General features: G+C 59.7%; 2 protein-coding genes across 12 annotated transcripts in view; one reads left to right on the top strand and one right to left on the bottom strand.

Annotated features, from left to right (window-relative positions):
- CASKIN2 (CASK interacting protein 2) overlaps nucleotides 1-9,767 on the top strand; it is a 79,929-nt gene extending 70,162 nt beyond the window's left edge. For 4 of the 7 annotated variants that reach the window (XM_048064178.2, XM_066979917.1, XM_048064179.2 and 1 more), the window contains 14 exons: nucleotides 40-170; nucleotides 389-497; nucleotides 628-736; nucleotides 1,054-1,148; nucleotides 1,228-1,345; nucleotides 1,586-1,768; nucleotides 2,198-2,319; nucleotides 2,777-2,858; nucleotides 2,974-3,068; nucleotides 3,283-3,393; nucleotides 3,508-3,609; nucleotides 3,825-3,963; nucleotides 4,284-6,912; nucleotides 7,228-9,767. In XM_048064178.2, the coding sequence (XP_047920135.2) occupies nucleotides 40-170; nucleotides 389-497; nucleotides 628-736; nucleotides 1,054-1,148; nucleotides 1,228-1,345; nucleotides 1,586-1,768; nucleotides 2,198-2,319; nucleotides 2,777-2,858; nucleotides 2,974-3,068; nucleotides 3,283-3,393; nucleotides 3,508-3,609; nucleotides 3,825-3,963; nucleotides 4,284-6,912; nucleotides 7,228-7,324 (4,122 nt within the window). In that variant the 3' untranslated portion in view covers nucleotides 7,325-9,767. The remainder of the gene's footprint in view (nucleotides 1-39; nucleotides 171-388; nucleotides 498-627; nucleotides 737-1,053; nucleotides 1,149-1,227; nucleotides 1,346-1,585; nucleotides 1,769-2,197; nucleotides 2,320-2,776; nucleotides 2,859-2,973; nucleotides 3,069-3,282; nucleotides 3,394-3,507; nucleotides 3,610-3,824; nucleotides 3,964-4,283; nucleotides 6,913-7,227) is intronic. The other 3 variants (XM_066979920.1, XM_066979918.1, XM_066979921.1) reach the window with 3 other exon arrangements.
- A 725-nt stretch (nucleotides 9,768-10,492) lies between these two features.
- TMEM94 (transmembrane protein 94) overlaps nucleotides 10,493-13,425 on the bottom strand; it is a 50,479-nt gene continuing 47,546 nt past the window's right edge. For all 5 annotated transcript variants that reach the window (XM_048064185.2, XM_048064184.2, XM_013178989.3 and 2 more), the window contains one exon: nucleotides 10,493-13,142. In XM_048064185.2, the coding sequence (XP_047920142.1) occupies nucleotides 13,070-13,142 (73 nt within the window). In that variant the 3' untranslated portion in view covers nucleotides 10,493-13,069. The remainder of the gene's footprint in view (nucleotides 13,143-13,425) is intronic.

Genomic DNA, 13,425 nt, shown 5'->3' on the forward strand with positions numbered 1-13,425 from the left:
TCTGCTCACCCCTGTGCCCTACCCCTGTGCCCTGTGCAGGTGGCCCAGCTGCTGCTGAACAGCCATCTGTGTGTCGCCCTGCTGGAGGGACAGTCCAAGGACGCAACCGACCCCAACTACACCACCCCGCTGCACCTAGCAGCCAAGAATGGGCACAAGGAGATCATCAGGTAACCCCCGCCAGCCCCTGGCACTGCCCGATGCCAAAACAACATCATGTCTTCTGTCCTGCGTCCTCCTAAACCCTCATCCCTGTTACAGGCTTTGGGGGCTCATCCCCAAAGCCTCAGCGGTGCAGAGGGCTGTCCCGTTCCCATTGCAAGGCAGCTGATCCCCCGACCCCTATCTGTGTGGCCTCCCGTTCACACCTTTCCCTCCTCGATTTCAGGCAGCTGCTGAAGGCTGGGATTGAGATCAACAAGCAGACGAAGACGGGCACAGCCCTGCACGAAGCTGCGCTCTATGGCAAAACAGAGGTTGTGCGATTGCTGCTGGAGGTGAGCACCAGGGGACAAACCTCTCAGGTTTGGCCTTCACCTCCTTCCCATCCCCTCGGTCTCTCCACCCCCCGTGGGGTGGCTGCTGCTGCTGCAGGCTCTGGCGCTAACCGCGTCCCCTCCTGGGCAGGGCGGCGTTGACGTGAACATCAGGAACACCTACAACCAGACGGCACTGGACATCGTGAACCAGTTCACCACCTCGCACGCCAGCAAGGACATCAAGCAGCTGCTGAGAGGTGAGATGGGGCCTGTTTGTGGCCAGGCCCCGCCTGGAACGGAGGGGGACTTCTCCCTAACGTGACCTGCCCCGTGCTCCCAGCTCCCCCTAACAGCCCTAAAACAGCCGAGCTGCAAGTGTCGGTATCTCAGTCCCATCGTGTACGCTCCCATTCTCTGTGCCAGCAATCCCCAGAGATCGAGTCCTTCCTGCAGTATTAATGTTCTCTTCTCCCCTCTCCTTTCTCTTCATTTTCTCCTCCCGCCTTTCCCAAACCTCTCTCTTGCCCCGCTGTGCTCTGGCACCTTTTTTCTTCCCTCCATCCCTTGTCTTCAGAGGCATCAGGAATCCTGAAGGTCCGAGCTTTGAAGGATTTTTGGAACCTCCACGACCCAACTGCTCTCAATGTCCGGGCAGGAGATGTCATCACGGTGAGGCTGCTCCCCACTCCCTGTCCCCTGTCCCCGCCGCTGCCTGGTACCAGCCCTGTCCTCCTCATCCCCACGGCAGGTCCTGGAGCAGCATCCCGATGGGCGATGGAAGGGGCACATCCACGACACTCAGAAGGGCACCGATCGCGTCGGGTACTTCCCCCCCTCCATTGCCGAAGTCATCAGCAAACGAACAGGTCAGTGGCCCTCCTGGGTGCGTTGTCCTGGTGTGAAACCATCTCACCCTACCCAGCCCTTCCCACAGGACAGGTCCCTGTCGCACCGGCTAGCTAGGGGGCGGGGAAAGAAAGGATTCTGGTGGGCACAGGGGGTCGTGTGACCAGTGGGGTGGAAGTTTTGGGGTTCGAGACTCAGATACCCCCCCTTGCCGCCTCCTGCACAAGCTCTGACCACGCGTGTTTTGTCTTTGAATGCAGGCATGATCCTCCCCCGCATGGCACCCACGCACCAGCGCCAGGGCCCCCCCGGGGCCCTCACGGCACCCCCCGGCGGGCTGCAGCACCTCCCCGACGAGTGTCCGCAGCAGGCAGCCCCAAGCATCCCAGCACCCTATGGCCACCTCACCCTAACCCGGACGGCCCCGGGCCCTGACAGCTCAGGTCAGGGGTGGGGCTGGGGAGGGAGAGGGGCCGGGGACCTTCCCCTGTCCCCAGCCCTGCCTGCGCAGGGGACGTGGGGAACACTTTCCTTCCACCTCCCGGCAGGAAAGCAGCCAGACAAGAGGGAGCAGCCACAGGGCAAGGGAGTTTAGGGGAGCCCGCAGAGCAGCCCCTTCCCTCCTGGAATCCGTGGCCATGTCCCCAGTTCCCATTTCCCCTTTGTGCGTCCCTTGCCAGCTGAGGTCACCCTGTCTGTGCTGTGTGTGCCGGGAGGGACTGATGCATGCTCTGTGGCTGGAAGGATCTTGTGGGAGGCTGTTTTTTACTGGTGTCACTGCTGGCATTCGGGTCCCTGCTGGGGACCTCTGTGCCCTGTATCAGCACCAGTCCTGGGGCACTGCTGATGACCTCCCCTTCTGTCCTGAGTAGCAGGAGACAGGAACAGTGTGGGCAGCGAGGGCAGCATCGGCAGCATCCGCAGTGCCGGCAGCGGCCAGAGCACCGAGGGCACCAACGGGCAGAGCACCAGCATCCTCATCGAGAATGCCAGGGTAGGTGCCAGCCCCTGCTCCCCACATGTTGCTCCCCCAGCTCCACCTGATTTGGTGGCAATGGGGCCCAGCACGTTCCTGTAACTCCCTGCACCTCCTGGCAAGGAGGGGGGCCGCAGGAGCTGAGCACCCCCCACCAAGCATGCATTTGCTGCTGGGACTCAGTGAGGAAATGTTCCTGGGGCTGGAGTCTCCTGGCTGCCCCAGCAGCACAGATCTGGCCCCTTGGAGAGGGTCTGAGGCTGTGGTTCGTACATCTTCACCTCATCCTGTGTCACCTGAGAGGATAAAAAGGGCCCTGGGCCACATCCTGCCCAGATCTCTCACTAGGGGCCAGCCCTTTGCTGGGTAATGCCGTAATGCTGTGCTGAGCTCCCAGGGGTGCAGGGCAGACCCCCTGGGGACAGGGCCCTCTCGTGAGGGATGTCCCTCCCCTCCTCACTCTTCCTCTCCCCAGCCGCTGCCCTCCACTGGCGACGACCTCCAACAACACCTTTTGGGATCGGAGCCACGCAATGGGCAGTTGACTTCCACAGCAGGTGAGGGATATCCCAGCACCATGGGGCCTTGGGGACAGCTGTCCCCCAGCCCTGGGGGCTGCTCAGTGCCCAGGTCCCCCCGTGACACTCTCTTCTCTCCTGTCCTCTCTGCCAGGGCCCCCAGGCCACCAGACCCCTGGCAACTGTCCCCCTGGAGACAGGGTCTTCTCCCACCAGTTCTTGCGGCCTGAGCAGCTCCTGGAGGGGAAGGTAACTGGGTCAGCGGCGTGCAGGGTGGGAGGGCAATGTTTGGGGTTCTCAGCCCAGCTCTTTCTGCTCTGGGCACATGGGACTGGGTCTTGGGGATGCTGGGGCCAAGTGGGTCTTGCCCAAGAAGGTCCTGTCGTTGTGCCCCAAGCAGTCAGGTCCTTCCAAGCCCTGCAGCCACAGTCACAGGCTGCTCTTTGCCTCGTCCTCTCCCCAGGACGCAGAAGCCATTTACAACTGGCTGAGGGAGTTCCAGCTTGAGTCGTACACTGCCAACTTCCTCAATGCCGGCTACGATGTCCCCACCATCAGCCGCATGACCCCCGAGGTAAGGCAGGTCCTTCCCTGCTGGCCTGCACCCCCTGAGTTGCCGGCAGTGGGCGCCCACTGCTCCGCGCTCCCCGTGCCGCTGCTGACTGCAGCCCCGCTCTGCTTGCGTTAGGATCTGACAGCCATCGGCGTGACCAAACCAGGCCACAGGAAGAAGATCTCCACTGAGATCGGGCAGCTCAGCATTGCCGAGTGGCTGCCCAACTACATCCCGGTGAGTCCCTGGCACCGGGGCTTTGGTCTGTGGCACCCTCTTTTCTCAGAGCTGCGTCCCCCAGGACAGGATGGGGGCTGCCTATAAGTAAATGAGCTCTGAAGCGTCCAGAGAGACCCCAAAAAAGCAGGCTCCTGGCCAGGGGCAGGGAGGGGATGGATGAAGGCACCGCCTGTCCCTTGCTGCTCACGGCAGCATCTCCGTGCTCTTTGCAGGCTGACCTGATGGATTGGCTCAGTGCCATTGGGTTGCCCCAGTACCACAAAAAGCTGGTGAACAACGGCTACGACTCCATCACCATCGTGACGGACCTGACCTGGGAGGATCTGCAAGAGATTGGCATCAACAAACTGGGTGAGTCCCTGCTGCGGTGCTGGGGTGGCCCAAGGCGGCCAAGTCTCCTGACCAGGTCCCTGTGCCCTGACGTCCCTCGGGCCTGTCCTGTGACCCAGAAAGGGCAGTTCAGGGCCATCCCCAAGGACTGCCCTGGGCAGGCTGGAGCCAGGCTGAGCCGGGTGGACGTTGGTGGTGGTTTGTCTCCTCCCGTGGCAGGGTTTGGACAACTTGGATGTCTTTGCCCTGGTTGGTGACATGACTGTGGCTTTTCTTGGCCAAGAGGCCTTGTAGGATCGGAGCCAACTTAATGCCTCTTTCCTCTTGCCACTCTCCCACAGGCCACCAGAAGAAGATCATGCTGGCCGTCAAGAAGCTGAGAGACCTCCGCAAAAGCCTCAACCAAGCGGAAGCCACCCTGGCAAGACGCAAAGTCCCCGGTGCCCTGGACATTGTCACCATTGAGTCACTGGAGAATGGGGAATGCCAGTCCCCACACACTCCCAAAATGACAACATTCCAGGACAGCGAGCTCAGCTACGAGCTCCAGACAGCCATGTCCAACAGCTGCCATGAGACGCTCAGCATCAAGAACAGCCAGGGAATGTCGCGGAGCCAGGAGAGCATCGGGGTGCGGTCCCGGGGTTCAGGGCACTCGCAGGACAATGTTTTGTCCCGGCACCTCTCCAGCCCCTCGCAGGAGAGCCTGGGCAGCGGGGAGAGCAGCAGCAGCAGCGGGCAGTCCTGCGCGCCACCCCGCAGCAAGGAGAGCCCGGCCAGCCTGCCGGGACGGCCCAGCCCCGAGCCCTTTGGGAAGCTCGTCTCCCCCGAGGGGCTGAACGGCTACACCAACGGCAGCGGGGGCAGCCCTCTCAAGGAGAGGAACCTGCCTGAAGGCACGGATCAGTACGCCCGGCCAACGGCTCAGAAAGGTGCTGGCCCTGCAGGGCCACCAGCAGTCACCCCTTGTACCCCTCCCCAGACCCCCAGCAAGGCGACGGCCCCGTATGTCTTCATGTACCCGCACGTCTCCTTGAAGTCTCCCACGGCCCCTTCCCTCCTGGGGGCTGAGCAGCCCAAGACCCTGGTGCACCCCTACCCCTCCTTCCCTTCTGGGCAGAAGAGCAGCCTGCAGACATCAGCCCAAAAAGCTTTCTCCTACCTGCACAGCCAGTGCAGCCCCACCGAGCCACCCAAGGCTGCCGCGGCCCCGGGCACCTGGCAGGCAGGGGAGCAGCACAACGGGGGCGAAGGCTTCAAGTACAAGAAGCGGTCGCACAGTCTGAACCGCTACGCGCTGTCAGATGGAGAGCACGAAGAAGAGGAGGGGGTGCCCACCAGCACCCTGGGCTCCTATGCCACCCTGACGCGGCGGCCGGGCCGCAGCCAGATGCCGCGGGCCTGCCTGCAGGCGGAGGCCAAGGTGACCCGCAGCCAATCCTTCGCCATCCGGGCCAAGCGCAAGGGACCCCCGCCGCCGCCTCCCAAGCGTCTCAGTTCCGTCTCCAGCACCCCCGCCACCGAGGCAAACGGCGAGCAGCCCCCTGACCCCGAGCAGCAGTCTCCAGTCCCCCAGGACATGGCCGATGCTGGTGCCAGCCCCGGTGACACCAGTCGCAGCAGGACAGTGAGGAGCCTGGCAGCTGCACTGGAGGGGACGCCCGGGGCAAGCCCACCCAAGCCCCTCTTGGCTCCGAAACCGCTGCATGTGGCTCAGGACTCTCTCTCCAGGGCCAGTGTGGACGATCGGTCCTACGATGGCGGTGATACCGGCAGCACTGTGCTTGCTGACGCTGGCAGGGACGCCTTTGAGGGCAGCAAGCCGCGGAGACGGACATTGAGTGAGCCCAGCGCTCCCATGACGGAGGCTGTGCAGGTCGGGCGGGAGGACGCCTGCTCAGACACGGAGGAGGAGGCCAAGCCCGACGTCTCTTCATCCTCCCAGAACAGCTCCAGCGAGTGCATCCCCTTTGCAGAAGAAGGCAACTTAACCATCAAGCAGCGTCCGAAGCCTGCTGGGCACCCCAAGGCTGACGCTGCAGTGCAGGATGCAGAGCCCAGTTCCCAGCCTGCAGAGCCCCCGTGCTCTGCTGGGAAGGAGCCGGCAGCACCTGCTGCCACCAAGGAGCCGCCCGTGCTGGAGTTCAACCTCACCGAGTCGGACACGGTGAAGCGCCGGCCCCGCTTCAAGGAGCGGGAGCCGCTGCAGGCTGTGCTGAAGGCATTCAGCCTGGCAGGGCAGGCGGAGGCGGGCGGCAGCCCCGCGCCCCAGTATGCCCAGGCCCAAGCTGTGAGCATCGTGGGCCCCACCACGCAGGGGCTGGTGCCACGGGCCGGGCTGGCTGGAGACACCTTTGACGATGACAATGTGGAGTTCAGGATTGCCGAGATAGAGAAGAGCATCTTGTCACTGGAGAAGGGGATCAAGAAGACACCGAGCCCCACCAAAGCCCCCAGCCCCACGGAGCTGCTCGGCACTGCCGTGGTGAGGACACCTGCTCCAGGTACGGGGGCTTGGGAGGGTCTCTCTTTGGCAGTGGCAGGGCCCGAGGCTCCCTCCTTCCCCTGCTGGGTCAGGACAGCATCCCCAGCTGGCCAGGAGGCAAGGGCAACCCGTGCCACCACGTGCCACGAGGCTTCTTCCCTTGCAGACGTCCCTGCCAAGCACACCTCAGTGGCGTCCACCAAGCTGGTGTTCTCCGGGCCCAAGACCATCTACCAGCAGGTCCTGCAGCCCTCCCGCCACACCGTCGCTCCCTGGGCAGCCCCCGAGGCGGTGCCGGATGTGGTCGGGTCCCTGGCTGCTCCCAGCCCTCTGACGCTGGAGGCAAGCAGCAAGGTGTCGGCAAAGCCTTTGGCCACTGCCCCGGGGGCCGCCCTGGTCCAGCAGCGGCTGGAGCACACCAACTCCACCCTGGCTGCTGCGCTGCAGGCAGCCGAGAAGAAGATCACAGCGGAGGAGGTGGAGAGGTGAGGTGGCGCTGGGGGAGAGGAAAATGCTGGGGTGAGATCCTGGGGAGTGGAACTGGGGAGCCCCCAGCGGGGGCAGGCAAAGGGCTGGGGGCCTCCAGCCCTGGCAGGCAGCAGCGGGTTCCCAGGCAGCCCCAAGGACCGAGCACGGGCTGCAGCCACCTGCACGCGGCCACCACGTGCCCGCGACCCACCAGGATGCGCGTGCTCCAGCCCAGCTGTGACCGGGAGGGTTGGGTCCCGCCTGCCTGCCCCTGCCCAAAGGCACCTCAAGCATTGGGGCAGCATTTAACCATCTCTCCCTTCCCTCCCCAGCCCCCCCGGGGCCGTGCACTCGGCCAAGAACATCCTGGAGGACATCAGCAACATGTTCGATGATCTGGCCGACCAGCTGGATGCAATGCTGGACTGAGGCTTGCTCCCTCCTTCCCTTCCCCGCCTCCAGCTGCTCTGCCAGTGCCCGTCGTGATGGGGGGAGAGTGGATCCAGCACCGCTTGGTGCCTCCAGGTCTCTCCAGCCGCCTCCCTCCCTGCACTTTGCACCGTGGCCGGGAACGTGGCTGCCCCTCCTCACCCGCCCCGTGTCACCGGCCCCAGAGCCACCCGGCTCCGTGTCACACGCTCCGGCACAGCCGCGGGGGTCAGGCGTTTCCCACCAGACTGGCAGCAGGAGGGGAGCCCAGAGGGGCTGCGCATGTGGTCCCGGAGGCCGCGGAGAAGCCCTCGCTCCCTCGCACAGCGCTGAGGAGCCTCCACAAGGGACCTTTTTCTTTCCACACTGCATTGCCGAGTCCTGCCTCTTATTATTTATCCCCTGCCAACAATGTGTCAAAGGAAAGACCTCCCTGGGCAGCCGCCACGGAGCTGGCTATTTACTGAGCAGATCCCAGCCCCGGCAGGGCCTGACAGCAGCTAAAAGAAGACAGGGCTTGTTGCGATTTGGCAGCTTACGGAGTGAGAAGGAACCTTCCTGCTTTTTTTGTTGCTTTTCCAAACGCATCAGCGTCAGGCAGCGTGTAATCTGAGCGGATCGAAATCCCTCGGTGGGACCCACAGCCCCTCAGGAGGGGGCTGGCACAGCCTGCAGAGCTGCGGGACGCGGGGGGCTACCTGCACCCTCCTGCAGCGCCGAGGTCCTGCAGGGTCCTCGCAGGATGGCTGCGCAGCGCCGAAGGCCGCACACGGCTGTGTGTCCGTGCGTCCAGCTGGATCGCGCTGCTATACGGAGGCTGCCCTCTGCTGACACTGTGCCTGCACAAACTGCCAGCCCCAGTGCTTCCAGGGAAGAAGCAGCAGAGTGGTTAGTGGGGTTTTTGGTTTTTGTGTGTTTTTTTTTCCCCTCCCCTATTTCCCTTTTTTTTGGGGGGTGGCCCCCTTTTCCCACTGCCCCTCCCTGCAGGGAGGTGCTGGCACAAACCCAGCCCTGAACGTCGCTAGGCGGTGGCAGCGTTTGGGACCGCGCACGATGCTTCCTCGCAGCACTAAAACCCAGCGGGAGAGGTGACCCCGCATCCACGGGGTGAGTTCAGCTCAGCAACAGCTACTGTAAATACGCGCTGGATGCAGTCACAGCCCCGTGGCTGCAGCAGGGGAACAGCAGTGATAGCTCATTGCATCCAAGCAGTAGGAACGGCTGCATAGCTTGAAGACAGATTTCTCTAGCAGGATCTGTTTAGTAGTGCATGTCTAAATATGTCCAAGAGCCCCGAACTTGGCTTGCACTCGGCATGCCAAGCAAATGAAAGCATCAGAGCACCAGAAGGGAACCTAAGATTGTACTGAAGTGCCATTTGTTACAAAAATTCCAGACGAAGGGAAAAAAAGAAATCCAACCCTTACCCTTTTTAAAAAAAATGACCCGCACAAAACCAAACTGGAAAGGGAGAAGGTGGCCAAAGAGGCGGGCGCTCCCCAGCCCTTTGGGGAGTTTGTGACTGACTTCGCCTGCTCGCAGCCCCTTGCTCCCTGCACTGAGAAAGGAGCAGAGCCCGCCTGGACGGGTCCCCAGGGCTCACCAGCAGCGGCTGTGCCACGGGCCCAGCCGGTGGGAGGCGCCAGCCTGGCTTTGGGCTGAAAAGCACAGATGAAAAATCCCTGAAAAAAAAAGAAAATAAAATCATTGGCTGGGACTTGAGGTCAGTTTGAGGCGATTAAGACACCTCTATCCTGGCCAGTTGGTTGCTCTGTTTTATACATCACATTGCGTGTATTTAAATGACCGTGTCCGACAGGCAAGTGCTACGCCATGGACCTGACTTTTTAAAATAGCTCCAACCAGTGGCACTTTAACAAAAGGTTTGCAGAAACCTTTTAAAACTGATTTTTATTCTCACAAGTCAATCTGGGGCAAACCCAGTTATTTTTTTCCAATGTTGATAAAACTGTAAATGTTTTTTTAAAGGCCAATGTATATATTTTAAATGTGATTTATTATATATATTTACTAACCAGAACTGCAAGTCTTGTACTCTAGGGTCAGGGATAAGAGGACACTGGGGTGGAGCTGTCGCTGTCTGAGCCACCTGAGGGCAACATCACGCTGCTCTCATTGTCAATAAGGGAATTAAACATTTGTTTTGCAGAAGAATGCCTATTTTTTAAGCTCTAGATCTCTATTTTGAAGCTACTGTATGGTGTGTAAGTTATGTACACTGCAACTGGGACTAACTGACCCTGGCTGCACCTGCTCCGTGCAGCAAGACAGTGAGGGGAAAAAATAGCCCACGTAATCACCAGACTGACAACAGATTTTAAACCATCTGCTCTGTTTGTGTTGATCATGTGTTTTGTTTTCCACTAACATCCATTAAGACTAAATTCTATTAAACAGTGGGGCGTATTTTACCCTTTTGATAGTTCTGCCTAGTTGTCTCCTTCGTGTCAAATCATACGAGCTTGTCTCCTGCTCTGTCTGAAGTTCACCGAGGATCAGCTTTATCCTGCCCCTTGAGCGCTTAAGATCTGAGTTTCCTCAGATAATCTCCCTGGTAAGAGTTCTGCTGTCGCCTCTAGTGAGGTTAATGCTCAGTCTGAGCCTTACTGTCACAGTAACGTGTGGTGAGCGTGCTGGGGACCAGCACTGCCTTCCATGCCCCTCTGCCCAGCTTTGGGTCCTGCTTTGCTCGGGACTAGCAGCCCAGGCCTCCTCGTCTCGCCGCTGTTTTTCTCCAGTGCTCCCAGTGCCTGTGGCAGCTCACCCCCGAGCCTTCATCCCGAGGCTCCAACGCGCCGCCCACCGCAACCGAAGCAGTCGGCAGCGACCATCAGAGCAACCACACGCGCTGTGCCTGGGATCAGGGAGGCAGGAGGTGAGTGAGAAGTTACTCTGTGGGCAGGGGCCTGCAGGGCTGCACATTTGCCCAATGCTGGGCAGAAACTGGCAGAAAGCACCAGGATCAGATTCCAGAATCCAGCTCTCAGGCTGTGCTGCTGCCCCAGAGGTGAGCCCCGTTACCTGTGCCATGACCAACAAACACATTTTTACCTCCTCGCTCTGCTGGGTGCAAACTCCCTCCCACTCTCACGGGGCGTGTTACCAAGACAGTCGTTTATTGCCGTTCATACAGTGGATGTGTGCGGGTTAGGGTTTGCTTCTTTTTTTTTTATACAAGTTTTAATACAAATCAAATATTTTTACATACATCCCAAAAATTTTAATATAAAATATACACCATTTAAAAACATCTCGATGTAGGAAACTTCTTACTGAAGCCGTTCACCCTGGTCCTCAGGTGCCTCACTGGCGGAGGGAAGGGTGGCAATGGCGAGACCATCCAAAAGGCTCTGTTCCTACGCCTTGGCTCCCTCCAAGTCTAACACAGGAAGGAGGGTGCAGGAAAATAAACGTTTGTGATCACCCAGAGAAGGAAACCTTGGAGTTGCCTCCTCTAGAGGAAGGTGTGGCCAGCAGGAAGCCCTGGTAGCTGCTGCCTTTTATCACCTACAACAGTTAAGTGGCACAAAGCAAGAGCTAGGTCAGGGGGAAAGCTGCCCTGCGGGGATAGCAGTGAGCGGCTTGGCGCTGCCGCTGGCTGCAGCTCAGCTTGGCCACGGAGGAGATCGTGTCCCACTTGCCAGCTAACCCTGGCATCAGAAAGACAAGCTGGTTTCTCAAGTGCCAGCGATAACAGATCTGCAGCTGGCACGCAGTGAGTTAAGTGCGACTGAGAAATGCAGCATGTTCTCCCTGAGCCAGGCAGCCCTGCGGACCTGTAAGGAGCGAGGGAAGAGCTCAGCCCAGCTGGCAGAGGTGAGCAGACCCACTGCCAGCAGGACTGGCCTGGTATTGCTGCGTTGCAGGAGGGCAGCCCTGCCTTTCCCCAGTGAGCACCTGGCTCCCAACCCTGCCTGGCTCCCCCCACGCAGCCCTGCCAGCAGCAGAGCCCAAACGGCTGCTCTCCAGCTGTAGAAACAGGGCCCAGGTCTCCAGACAGCCGCACCTGGCCCCCTCCAGCAGCCCCCCTCTGTCCCCAGAGCACAGAGACCGGCCCTACCCCTGCTCCACGCTCCTACCAGACCCACAGCGAGAAGGGTATTGCTTAGACACGCAGTGTGCGTCCTCCCTGCGTTTGCTGAAATGGAAGGAAGACAAGGTGGAGCAGCAGGTAGGGCTGGGGTTCCCGTCCAGCTCCCTGCCTGCCAGGAAGGCCCAGCAGCCACTTCTTAGCCTCGGACACCAAAGGGAAACAACAGCCGTGTATTTAGTGTTAATATGGGAAGCAAAAACAGTGCCAGGATTTGTCAGGTTTAGCCAGTTTTTAAAACTAGGGAGAGAGTCAGCATCTCCCACGAGCTGCAAATATTCTGGTAGCCAAGCCTGTGCGCTCCTGTTTGGCCCCCAAGCGTCAGCCCTCAACAGCACCAGTGTTCCCAGTACAGCTGGGGTCTGTACAGGAGCACGTGTGCTGCACTGGGGCAAACCGTGGGTTACAGAGCCCTCAGTGAAAGGTCAAAGGAAGAAGGGACCTCCAGAAAAACAGGTAACAGCTAGGAGGGCAGAAGCATGAAGGGGAGAGTTCCGAACACTAGCACAGAAAGGCATGACGAGGGGGGCTTCCCTGTGCCCTGGAGAGCAGGTACTGGGTGCAGCAGGGTCCCGGGCTGGGAAAGGAGCCGTCCACCAGCTCCGTGTTAGTCACAGCTGCAAGATGCAGATGGAAAGACATCTCCCTCCCTCCACGGCAGAGGTAGGCAGGTCTTAGGTTTTCTTTGTAGCTACAAATATTGCCGTGGCCTTCTCAAGCAGGCATTTTACTGAAGCAGAACAGCAATTCAAATCACAAAAATGAGGACAGTTACAACCCTACCTCTCTGGGGGCTGTTAAAGCATACACGGGCTGGATCAGCAGGGCTGGAGGAAGCTGGGCCATGCAAGCAGGCAGAGCTGTCCTCCTGATTCCCTGTGCACCTTGGAAGCAGGGTCAAATGCAGACAGTTTTCCTTAAAGCCCTGTCTCATCCTTCTCTTGAAGTACTCGGCAGCTGGCACGTGGCTACAGCAACAACGCTAGAGGGCAGGCCTGGCACAAGCTGGCCATCGTGGGGCTTTTCCAGCGTGGTGCCAAAGACCCCTTCCAGCGTCCCTTTGGGAATGTGAGCTCCAGCCCTCACCTGGCACCTAGCGCTCCTGGAGGTGCAGGAGAGATGGCTGACGGAGGTAGGTGAGGGCACGCGCAAGCATGCACATGCACATCATCCAGGAAAGCAGGCAGAGAAGGAAAAAAATGGGTTTCAATAAAAATCTCTGGCCTCAGCAGCCCTACGCCTCCCCTTCTGGCCCCAGATTTTCCTGCCAGGTCAAGGAAACCCATCTGCTCACACAGAGGGGAGGAGTCACTTGAATTCAGCATCACCATGATACTAACAAAAACCTCTAGTAATAAATAAATAAGGAAGAGCAGCCTGAACAGCCACCAGAGCTTGCAGGCTCCCTCAAGAGCACCCTGGCAGGCCAGGGAGGGGCTGCATACCTGCTGGGGGATCCTGACGGCAGTGCCCTGCCTGGGGCCCCCAGGAAGGAAGGTGCTGATGCAGTTTTGCAAGGAGGCCGTCTGGTTTGCATGTGTGAAAGAAACTCCCTGAGCCTTTGGTGCAGCCGCTCTCCCAGCGCAGGATGTGTCTGTCTGCCCCTGGCCCCAGGGAACTCAAGTTGGCAGGTTTTAAAATGGAGAATTCATCCCCAGCTTTGTTTCAAACTGCAACTTCTGCCTCTTCTGGTAACGCACCCGGACCCTGGAGGAGACAGGAGAGAGCAGAGTCAGTATGTGGAGCGGCGAAAGGCAGGTAAAGCTGCCCCACTCTGGTTCCTGAGCCCTGAGAAGCAGAGAAGCCCCTCACCTGGGCCCTCTGGCACCCTGAGAGGAGAATCAAATCCAGAGAGCAATCCATCGTCTCACACCTACCACATCCAGCCAAGTCCTATATCCAAGGCCACCAGATGCAGCGGAGAAAGGCCCAGAAACCCCTCCCAGGAACAGAGATGAGGGCTCTGTCCCCATCAAGGTTCCCTGTAACC

The sequence above is a fragment of the Anser cygnoides genome, chromosome 19 (genome assembly GCF_040182565.1).
Source record: "Anser cygnoides isolate HZ-2024a breed goose chromosome 19, Taihu_goose_T2T_genome, whole genome shotgun sequence".
In the NCBI taxonomy this organism is placed as follows: domain Eukaryota; kingdom Metazoa; phylum Chordata; class Aves; order Anseriformes; family Anatidae; genus Anser; species Anser cygnoides.